Source organism: Cyprinodon variegatus, unplaced genomic scaffold (genome assembly GCF_000732505.1).
Source record: "Cyprinodon variegatus isolate N-32 unplaced genomic scaffold, C_variegatus-1.0 Scaffold319, whole genome shotgun sequence".
Taxonomy (NCBI): domain Eukaryota; kingdom Metazoa; phylum Chordata; class Actinopteri; order Cyprinodontiformes; family Cyprinodontidae; genus Cyprinodon; species Cyprinodon variegatus.
In genome coordinates, this window is record NW_015150772.1 from 509127 (window position 1) to 521031 (window position 11905).

The 11905-nt window shown below is 36.0% G+C and overlaps 1 protein-coding gene across 3 annotated transcripts; it reads right to left on the minus strand.

Annotated features, from left to right (window-relative positions):
* On the minus strand, window positions 1-7169 carry LOC107090983 (phosphoethanolamine N-methyltransferase 3-like). 3 transcript variants are annotated; one of them, XM_015384656.1, is made up of 12 exons: window positions 7069-7169; window positions 5599-5770; window positions 5006-5161; window positions 4606-4742; window positions 4342-4493; window positions 4029-4217; window positions 3136-3225; window positions 2959-3048; window positions 2720-2842; window positions 2443-2574; window positions 370-486; window positions 1-282 (listed from the first exon to the last, which is right to left on the minus strand). In XM_015384656.1, the coding sequence occupies exons 2-12, from the start codon at window positions 5757-5759 to the stop codon at window positions 172-174; spliced, it is 1458 nt and encodes a 485-aa protein (XP_015240142.1). In that variant the 5' UTR covers window positions 5760-5770; window positions 7069-7169; the 3' UTR covers window positions 1-171. The 3 variants fall into 3 exon arrangements, with proteins under 3 accessions (XP_015240142.1, XP_015240143.1, XP_015240139.1); XM_015384657.1 differs by lacking the exon at window positions 7069-7169 and adding an exon at window positions 6893-6980; XM_015384653.1 differs by lacking the exon at window positions 7069-7169 and adding an exon at window positions 6673-6807.
* Window positions 7170-11905: the final 4736 nt, after the last annotated feature.

Here is an 11905-nt window from a genome sequence, read left to right on the forward strand (position 1 = left end):
TTAGATCTAAAACAGGTTTCTTTATTTTTTGTCATCATATCATATTCAAAATTATCTCTGACACTTTAGAGATATTTTAAAAATTAAAAACATAGTTGTTGGGGTCTTTCATATAAAAAAGAGCTATAATTATTCTCCTTTAAATTTTAATTCCAATTCTTGTGAATTCATTCAGTTCCTTGTAGCATGGAAGAGTCCCCATCGCTGATCTCCACTTTTAGAGCGTTCCAGCTTTTCCCTCCATCCATTAACTATTGCAAAGTAGTCCTCCTCAGAAAACTCCTACAAAAGAGATAACAAAATAAATATGTATGTGATGCAGGTAATATGTTAGTTGTCAATTTAAACAGGAAAATAATGCAAACTAACCTGAATAAATTCCTCCTTTATATTCTCTGCTCTCTGCAGCTCAGTCTGGATCACTTGGATGAACTGGGAGGTTCTGTCCTGGACCTGAACATTGCAGAAACCAGCCTCCTGAATGAACTGCATTAGAGAGAGGGGGAATGAGAAAGTTTGTGAGGAGCGCCATCTGTTGGCATTTGTTTAGTATTACCTCACCTAAAGAAACCAAAATAAACTTGTATTTTATTAGTAAAACATAGTGGTATCACATGTCTGTCTAGAGTTTTTTTCCTCACAAAAGATGCAAAAGACTTTGGATTAAGCTCACAGTAATCCCAAACAGTTTTGGCTTCAGTGACCCCCTCATGTGTGTTTCCCCCCCCCGGCGTCTCCCGGTTTTGATTTCTTGTTTTTGGTTGCTGGATTTGTGTTTCTGTTTCCATCTGCATCCAAATAAATCTGCAAGAACTCATCTCTGCCTCCTCATCTCTGCATTTGGGTCCTCAACCAACTTCCATCCAACCCTGACAGACAGATCTTCCATTAGGAACAGTCAGAGTAATTTTCATTTTTTAATTTAGCCTTGATATAACAAGATTAACCTAACTGACCGACAGACCTGGCCAATAAGGCACAGTTCAAATAATCATTACTAGTTTATTATGTGATGATCAAATAGAAATGCCAATTTTGCAAATAGAATATAAACATCAAAAGCTAAATACTGTAAATTCACTATTATCCCTTTAGGCCATCTTCACATGGCTCTTATTTTGATGCCTGCTGCTTCTGGTAAACATTACTGCAGATATTCACACTCAAACAGGATAAATCTTAAACTTTGGTGGAGATATGTTCCTACAGCATACAGTAAGATAAGATACAATACAAGTTATCCACAGCTGAACTGTAGACAAAAATAAATAAATAAATAAATCACACATGTTCAACTGTTTTTGGCATAACTCAACATATTTAGATTGTGACTGCATTACTCTTCAAAGGTGAAAATATCGGTCTTCAACATTTTTTGAAGACAGGATAATTTTTCAACCATCAAAAACTAACAATTTATAAAATCTTTGGCAACATACCCTCTATGATTAGTTTAATAATTTGACTTCATGTATATGTTTTTATACCCCTGCATTTAGCTCTAGTAGCAGTCGATCACCCATTTCCTAAAAAAGTGATTAAGGATTTTTTAAATTTACAGAATTTTCATCCTAAATGTCATCACTATTATTTCAGATTCTTATTCAGTCAACAATGAAGAAAATAATTTAAAAATACAGTCATATTCTCATCACCTTAAACAACCAAATAATCTGAAACGGTTTGGCTGGTAGAAGGAAGCTTTACGTCATGAGTATAATAAATTTGTTGTAATGTTGCTACCCTGTTAAGAGTCGCTTTAACTGATACAGATGATGTGTCTTGAACTTTGACTTTATTGCTCCTTCTTTGCTGATGATTAATAGAGTCATTTAATTATGAATTGATTTAACTAAATCCTACAGTTCAAAGGTTTTGATATTACTGAGAGAACATAGCTGGGGAAGCTCTTGGCGAAAATCGATCTATATCCTCAATAGCTGGTCCAAGTGCTGCTATTCCTCTTAGTCATATTATTGGTCCCAGTCACATCAATAAGCAGATCAACAAACTAATGTACTATCAGGGAATGTTAGTTTCAGTTGAATTTTTCACTCATTGCTTTTGGAAAAGCCTTTTAACCTTTCACCTTTTATCTAATCAATACTTTATCTTTCTTTCTCAAACCACGTTTAAATATGTGGATGTTTGTCAGGAAAGCTAACTGTTCAAACATATTATTGCTGTTTGTGCAATAGGTAATGATAATGACAAAAAGGCATAGAAATAAGTAAAACAAATCTATTATGCATTAATAAGCTTATGAAATGGGTGTCAGAGTAACTAATTTATTGCCACCTTATTTGAAGCTTAGACAAATAAAATGGAAAAAACTTCAATTAAAATTGTAATAGATTTAAACTAGATCGCCAGCCCCGCTATGAACCAGATACAGTGGAAAATTGTCATATCTAAATGGCTTGGTTCAGCATACTGGCTTACCTTGCCGTACTCTGACGGCGTGTAGAGGATGTAACCTCTCTGTTTGACATAAGCTTCAAACACTGGAGTCCATGGTTTCTCCCCACAGCAGTAGTCACTAATTAGCAGCTGACCGCCTGGCTTCAACCAGGACTGGATGCAAGGAAGAAGAAAGATTACTGATGATAAGGAAAAACAGTTCTTTATTTAGTTATTTAGTTTTTCATATATGTCTCTCACAATAAACAGTAAATCAATCAATCAGTTTTTTAAATAATGAGATAAACACATCGCTTACGTGGAAGCGCTTGAAAAGGGCAAGTTTGTCATCTATGTGCAAAATTGTGTCTCTGCTGTAGATCACATCAAAGGAACCTTCAGGAAATGTCCTCTTGGTGGCATCTGCCACCTCAAACTGCACCTGAGGAAAAGCTGACAGCTTAGAGATGCATATAATCGCTGTTCAGCGGTTCAAACTTCTATCAACCTGAGTGTATATTCAATTGATAAGGAAATGGAAATAAATGTGATACTTACTGTTTGCAGTTTTTCTGTTTTTGCTCTCTCTAAGGCAATGTCTACCATGTTGTCTGACAGATCCAAGCCAAGCACTTCCACCCCAAACATCTAAAGAATAACAGAATCATTGCCTTACTTTTAGTTTTCCTAAACCAAAAATCAAAACCAATCAATGTTAGGCTGTCCCAAATGTACCTTTGCCATATAAAAGTCTCCTCCACCAATCCCACAGCCAACATCCAGAACCTTCTGTCCAGGCTTAAGGTTCAGTAGGTCCACAAACTCCTGGTGGGGTAATTTATACGTAAATAATTTCCTTTATTTAAAGCTAAAAGTCCCATCACTCTTGTAAAACACCTTCCTTATGTTATGCTAACATGTTTTCGAACACGCCTACATAATTCGCATGGCAAGATGAAGTGCAAATCACTTAAAAATATTCATCCCTTCTTACTTTATTAAGTAATGGCAAAAATTAAGACATTATTATATTTGATCATAAAAAAACATCTTTCCATTACTACTGGAAGCCATTTGCAATAGTAAAGCAATACTTAAACTGATGGCAATGCAATTGTTTTAGGAAACTTACAAATCTCATTACTTTACATAGATAAAGGCAGATTTAGAGTTCTTTTTATTTAGACATGCATTTCTAAACCTTATTAAAAACTGTTAATGATCAGTTTTGATGGGAAAAAGTAAGAAAATGTTTGTATTTAGATGTAAAAACGTTTAAAATTGCCATCATATTAGATATATACCCTTGTCAGTAATTATTGAATATGTATTTTTTGGAAGCATGAATCCACTGGCCTTTTGACAAATTTTCTTTTAAATTAGTTTCTATGTCTTTGTATTGTAAAGGCCTCCATCACCCTCTGCCTTTAGCTTGGTACAAGTATTTTCTTTCTGATTTAAACAGGGCCTTTGTTGGACACATCCAAAACATTACTATCCGGTTAGAAGATAGGGAATAATTAACATATTACAGTACTTTAAATCTAAGGCAGAGTTATGTCTGAACTGTATCAGCAGATATATGTGTTCTTGATAGTGTGTGAATTTTACCCCTTTTTGTTTCTTACCTTTGTAGTGCTGGGTCCACCTGTGCTAACATAACCAGACCCAAACATCTTTTCATAGCGCAGGATGCCTCTTCTAGTGTACTGTTGGTTGTCCAGGAACTGCTGGAATGTGCCGTAGCCGCTCTGGGCGTTTGAGGAGCGGGGGAGCTTCTGCAGCAGCCAGCACATCTGGTTTGGATTGTTTTTCATCTGATAAGGTGGACGTGAGGGGGATAAGAAGAAGGATATGTCCATATCATGAACCCCTTTACTGCTTTAACATGAAGGAACAATGAAATTAAGGAACTATCTGTAGATAAGATTCTAGAAGTACCTCAATATAAGTCCGAACTCTCCTTTTAAAGACAATGTCGAAACCAAAGTTTTGGTCCCCCTCTGGTGCTTCCACTTGTACTGAGGTGGCTAGGTGAGTGTACTGTGCTTCAGTGCGGTAACAGGTGGGGTTGAAATCTCTCTTGCAGTCACCTGTACAAAAAATGTAAAAATTATCTTTCTTTTGAATACCATATGTATTTTTTTTTTTAAATAAATGTAAATTCAAATAATAAGAAAAGTCATAATCCTGTTAGCTTAGCACCTGAACGGTGATTGCATGACTCTCTGAAGAAGAGAAAGCCACCAGGCTGCAGCCAGTTCAGCATTTTCTCCATGAAGGATTTTAGCTCCTCATCACTTAGATACATCAGCAGCCAGTTTGAGAAGATAAAGTTGACACTGAGGAAACAATTAAATAACTTACTAAAAAATTAGCCTCTTGGTGAGAAATTATGAATATATTGAGGTGATCACAATTCAATTTACTAAAATTGATTCCCAACTTATCAGTACACTTTACAGAAAACGGTAGAGATGAGTTTTTTTTTTTTGGGTAACAGTAATAGTAAAGGATCACTTGTTTCACCACTGATTCACAGTTTGAGACAAGATTTTTTGTAATCCAACTTGTTTAACCTTTAACTTGTCTGTTCTTTTCACACCTGTGCTGGGGGATGTCCAGCTTTGTGACATCAGCTTGGATAAAGGTGACGTTGCTATGGTGACCGTTGGTCTCCCTGTTCTTCTCCACAAAGCTTTGCATGAAGTCCACTGCGGTCACGTGGGTCGCTTTGGTCAGCAGGTGACTGGTGTAGCGGCTGTAGAGGCACATACAAAACTTTATCTTTATATTTATTTTGTTTATCTTCACAGATCAAGACCAAAATTTTGTGTAACGTGATTACTATTATCAAAACAATCTAAAATAGTATCTGAGATTCTTACAAGCTCACAAAAGAAAGCATGCTGACTCGCAGCAGGAGATTGGATATTATCACACAGCTTCTTAAATGATTGTCCTGCCTGTGTTTGTGAAATTAACAGTCTTGGCCTAAATCCATTTCTGTTTAATGATTGCTTTTCAAAATCTCACTTGTGTTTCTCCTATTTCTTTTATTTTTCTTATTTTTATTTTACCTCTTTGTTCCTTTATTTCCAAGAAAAACACCAACATTTATCATGTGTATTACTCATGATATACTCTACAAATAAACTCATTTGTATCCAAATTGTTTTAAAGTGTGCTTTTACCCACCCAATTCCTGCTCCCAGCTCCAGGACCCTGCATCCATCCAGGGGAGGCAGCATGGAGAGGATTTCGGGCAGCTCATGCTCAGTCAGCTCTTTGGCACGAGTATCCAGCATCATCTCCTCCACAGTGGCAGCCTTCGAGTGCTCCTTCCAAAACTCTGTCATGTTGCTACGTACTGTAAAGCAAATAGGGGAATAGGGAAGGAAAACAACTGTTAGTGTGGAACCTGAGGATTTAATAAAGGTTAGGAAAAATGAAAAACTAACAACAAAAACATGTTTGGGCAGATGTAATGGATTTTACTGCCACATCAATAATAAGTTAGTAATAAGTAGTAATTTTAACTACTGAACTCTTTCATGTGTCATAGGCTGTCGGCATGGGGAATAGAAATAATTACTTGTTAAAATCTTGTCGTTCATAATAAAAATAGATTATGTTTTCAGTTGAATTACTATATTTTAAACAGGCAGATATGAGCTGGAATCTTTTAACCATAAATCTACTCTAACGCTGTAGAGCACACAGATTAACCATTAATAGATTAGGTAATCTTAAAGCAGTACAGTGGTGCGCTGCACTCGCAGATGGAAATCCATCTGGATTTTGCTTACAAAGTTCTCATGTTTGAACTTACTAAGATAGAAGACGCTTTCAGAAATCATAAAATAAATTTGTGAAATTAATTCAAAGGGAAGATTTACAGCAGCATGTCTGTAATATTAGATAAACAAATGGATGAAAAATGAACTGAAAATAGACATGAAATTCTGACCATTGTTTACTTTGTACATAAGAACCCCTCTTAAATTATAATTATTAATTAATAATATCATTAATTAGCAGGAAAATCAGATTAATTCATTGTCTAAGAGAGCAGGGGACAACTACTTGTTACCACTCTAAACCTGACAAAGCTGGAAGGATGTTTTGGCAGCTCAATGATCCCAGGAGGATTATTTCCACCAGCTGAATGAACAATTCCTCCAAAACCACAAGAGGCAGCTCCAGCTGTATCCAAACTTTGGTGTCATCATTTCCATCCAAAGACAGCAGACCATTATAATCTCCTCATACCTTTTTCCATGGTGGTCTGTGGTTGATATGGTGCAGGATAAAAATTAATTCCCAATGTCCATTTAATAAGGCAGATAATGAATAATGTAGTCTCAAACTAGACTTTTTTATTACTTGCAGCCCCTCCCAGACAAAGTGCAGATTTCAGTTTGTGTGGTCGCTCTTTAAATAAAAAGGTCAAGTGGCGCGACTAGGAGGTGGTCTGCATTTGAAAACTGACCATTAGGATGCGCCCAATGCGACAGCAGGGGAGGGGATGCATATGAATAATCAAACAAGGACAAGGGTTCCTGTAGTGCCCGTGATTCAGACTTCCTAATAAAAAAAAAAAGAAAAAACACCTGTGATAGCTGTCAGCCTAAGGCAAAAAAAAGAGTCCCTGTGATGAAAACTTACCTCTCTTTTTGCTGTCGGTAGATCTGTGTGATGTTCTGCCTAACTGGTTTTGTCTCACCTCATGGAGGTTGTGCTGACACCAGAGGAAATGTCTCGTGGCATGTGTGAATTACGCAACATTGCCTCATCCAGCTCAGGCTCAGAGCCAGGACTGCTGCACTGAGCCGTGTGAGGTTTACAGCTGCAGAAGTTTCTTTATCTTTAGATTTCATAATTTTCAGCTCAAAGGATCGTTTACACAACCTGTTGTACGTAACTGTTCTATTTATAGATATTAAAATTCATTTAGTTACCAGATTGTGAAAATGCCTACTGTAGTTTTTCTCCTGAAATAAAAACAATACATACAGATTTAAGACACTTCTTCACATTTCAACCTCAAACCATATGTTTTCAAATGTATTTATTTTAGAATTTTATATGCAAGAGCACCAGAAGCTTGCCTAAAAATCTGAAACAGAAGGACAACATTCCCAACGTTTGAAATTTATTTTTTGATTTTCAAATTTGTGCAAGACACTCTCTTCTTGAGTCAGTATTTCCAAAAACCATCCAATTTTTTTTTATTTTTTTTTTAGCTCTATTCATCATCCAATCAGTGTTGGAGAGTCTCACTGGATCTGCCAAATAAATGCTTGCCCATAGCATAATGCTGCTATCACCATGTTTCATATTTGGGATGGTGAGTTCACGATAATTGGCAATATGTTTACTGATAGCTATAGAATTCTGTATATAGACCAGATCAACAGTTCAGTTTTGATCTCTCCTGACCAGAGTGTCTTCTGCTTTATCCTTGCTGTGTTGTCTACAAGGCTTTTGCCAAACTTTTGTTTGTGAAGTATTTGACATCTTTCCTGTCAGGCTGCAAATGCACACTTATATATCCTGCTGTAGTCCTCTAAAATATATATATATAATAGATGCTGAGGTGACATTAGGGACTCTGACAAACTAGTTACACTAAAGTTTCCTCAAGAGTAAAAAGGCTAGAAGGAGCAGAAGCATGCTAAACTTTTGCAAATTTCTATGTTGAAAATATCTGAAAAACATATATCATATGTCTCTGTGTTGTTATATTGCATTAATTTTCAACAAAATAAATTTGTGTTTGCAACATGACATAATATGAAGACTTTGACACAGTAATAATATTTCTATCACCTTGTTCATATGCTAGAGTTAGCAGGGAATGGGTAAGACTTTTATTAAAGATAGACTACCAATGTGTTTTAGTTCTGACTGGAATGTAGTTGTAGTTGTCACAGTTCTCAGCAATGCAGTTGGTCTGATTTTTTTTTTTCTCACAGAAATGTTGCTTTTTGGTACAAGAAGAAAAAAATGGAACATTGATTTCTCCTCCTTGATGTAAGCCTGCCCTGTACTTTGACCTACTGAGAGTGTGTTTGGCTATGAACTTTGCCATTGTTGTGTGTCATGCTTTCAGAGAACTGATAAAAGAGTTGTACTGTGAAGATAGTACTAGCCTACTCCATGGTTAAAATGGGGTTTAATTTTTTTCAGAACAAATGCAGAGCGAGAAACATTAATAGTGTACTTTTGTTTTATAATTTAAAATGTTTTGACTAACAAAATTATGTATACTTTAAATAAGATAAATTTATTTGTGTGTGTGTGTGTGTGTGTGTGTGTGTGTGTGTGTGTGTGGGGGGGGGGTCACTTTACATAGATTTTGAAATCTCCATCACAAATGAATTGCATACATTGCATAATCTCTTTGTCATCATACTTGTATGAGATCAGATGTCAACGATGTAAGTCCTGACGTCATGTCATTTTAAAAACAGAGTAGGGTCTGTGTTCGCTGGTTTAAAAAGACTGCTGTCTGCCTAAGATTCAGCTGAACTTAGTCTTTCATCTCAGTCATGGTCAACCCCTTGTTTGCCACCCATGGAACAGAATGCTGCTTTTAGAAGCCATGCGGACACCTGCTTGTGCTGATGCTACAAAGCTGTCAGCTGCCGCTCAAAGGAGATGTCCTCTAGGACAGGGATTTTCAACCAGTGTGCCAAGGCACATCACAAGAGACTGTCATGTCTGCTGTGGGAATTGATCAAATGTCACCTAATTAACCATTGCAATTACCTGCTCCTTAGCTCAGATTATAACAAGAGGATCAGTTACCATACCTTTGCAGACGACACACAGTTTTATATCACAATGTCACCAGTTAGCAATGAACCTATCATAGCTGAAGTAATAATCAACAGACCAAAGGGGGACAGATCCAGAGTTAGCACACAGCTTTAGCTACTACAGCTAGAAACTACTGAAATCTTGGTGTCAGACCTGAATATCCAGAGCCACATAGAGCCAGTTACTTATTCAGTCTTTTCTGAGCAAAAGAACATTTCCAGTGTTACGAAAAGCTCGGTGTTTACACCTTGAAGCTTTCTCTTTACGGTTCTTTTCCTGAGAAAAGATCCCTCGGGAAAAACTCGTAATTTACATGTATTAAATAACCATTAGGCATGACAGCATGTTTGGAAAAAAAATTGTAATCTTACTCAGTCCAGAGGAGTTTACTTAGCTTAGAGTTAGAGAAGGCAGTGCTTGCCAACCGAGCTCACATCTCATTGGAGTTGCCTCAAATCAAGTTAAAGTATCATTTTATACAACTCCAGTCTGCCACATCATCATGATTACCTCATATACACTTGCAGATCAGGAGACATCCATTGCTCCAACCTTATCAGAATATTACACTTTGTTCTTAGATCAAGGGCACTGCTCTCATTCCATTCCCAAGTCTTTACCGCATACATAATGAAGATGATAACTACCCGGACAGAATAACTGTCCTAATTAGATAAACTTGGGAAAACATTAGTTCTGACTCACAAAATGCAGATATTATTAGGGTTAAACAGACTTACACATCATCCTTAGACTAATCCTAACACCAAGATTAAAGGACTAATGACCAAGTAGGCTCTAGAAAAAACAATGAATGTATTTATCTTTAGTAAAATTGGTTACTGCAACTGTGTTTGGCCATGTTCTAACTAGAACTAAGAAAGGGGATCACATCAGCCCGATTGGCAAGTCCTTACACTGGCTCCTGTAGCTCAAGGAACAGACTTTAAAATCCTTCTGCTAGTCTATAAATCACTGAATGGATCAGCACCTTAATACAAAACATATTTGTTGTCAGTATATCAACCTCCCAGATCACTCAGGTCTTTTAGTTCGAGCCTAATCTCTTCACCAGGAACTGGATTCAAACATGGAGAATCAGCATTTAGTTTTTATGCTTATCTGGAACGACCTCCAAGAGGACTGTAAAAGTGTTTTTAAGTAAAATATTATTTCACCAAATATTGTTTTATTTACCTCTTGGATTTGCATCGTGAAATGGTTTGAACACATTCTGAATGCTTTAAATTAGTTATAAGCTAATCTGACCTAATTTTAAACTTTAACATTAAATGCATGCTGTGACAGACTGGTGACTGCGGCAGAATGGTGACCTGTCCATGGTGTACCCCACTTTCCGTCCATAGACTTTTACCTGTTTGTCTATGATTTGAGCTTAGTCCGAAACTTACTTGAATAAATGACATATACTGTATCCTCCCCTTCCCAGGTGGGCACTGAATGTCAAGTTTTGCATCACCCTAATCACTTTGCAGCTGTTTCCCTTTTTTACCGACTGCACTGCACTAGATTCACCTGGTTGTTATGCCACTCATAAAAAAAAAGATAAAAAAACAATCCACTGGACTGTTTCCACTATAACCTGGATGACTGAAAATCTTCACCAGCATATGCCACTCATTAACACTCCCAGTAGTTTAAAAGTCAGTTAATCTTTCCTGATTTTTTTGCTCTCTATTATCTATACCCACCACCTGGTTTTATCTGCGCTTAGGGGGCAATAGACAGTAACTGGGAATATACTGTAACCTAAAGATAACTGTAAACAATGACTGACAAAAATAAAACTAGAGCAAAGACTAATGACTGCTGAATAGGAAAAAAAAAAAAAAAAAAAATCCCCCAGGAAAAGTAAGAGTAAGAAGTCATTCAAAAAAGATAACTCTTAAAAGTAAAAACAGAATAACTAAATCCAAGCCTAACTGAAAACCAAAAGTGAAAACTAAATAGAACCAATAATCCCAAAATTGCAGATCATAACAGGATTAGATTTAAATCAAATGGATTGATCATTTTGAAGAGTTATAATTCCAATATTTTTAATCATGATGGTAAACTGTACTGTACTTTAGTCAGACCTGTGAGCTGTAAAAGTCTCTTTGTGAATTTCTTATTATGTATTCTGCATGTGTAATGTAATGTAAAGTAATGAGCAGAAACAATTTATGCTAAAATCTGTCTTGAGATCCTTTGGAATAATATATGGGAAGGTTTTTCCATGCATTAATAAACAAATATTATTCAAAGATGCAAACTCACATTGTAAATTGAATTTTCAATCATCAATAATAATTTTTTTCTTGTCTGAAACTGTTCCTAATCTATAATGTTGTTTGAGGCATTTAACTTAGATCAATTTCCTCTTGGGCCACTAGATGTCAGTGTATTTCTGGAACATATGAATAAAATCTAACCTTCTGCTGCTGTGGGTTAAGATGTTGAGATAAATTGACAGACACAATTATTTTATATAAAAAAAAATAAATCAGACAAAGGTTTCCCTGCAGATGAAAACTATTTTAGATTCTTTTTTGATTCTTCCTTGACTAGGAAGTTCTGTAGAATTACAGACTAATAATTAGTTTAATAATGCATAAAGAATTTCTGCATTTATATTTAACCATCATTTTAGATTTTTTTTTAAATAATTTACCAAAAC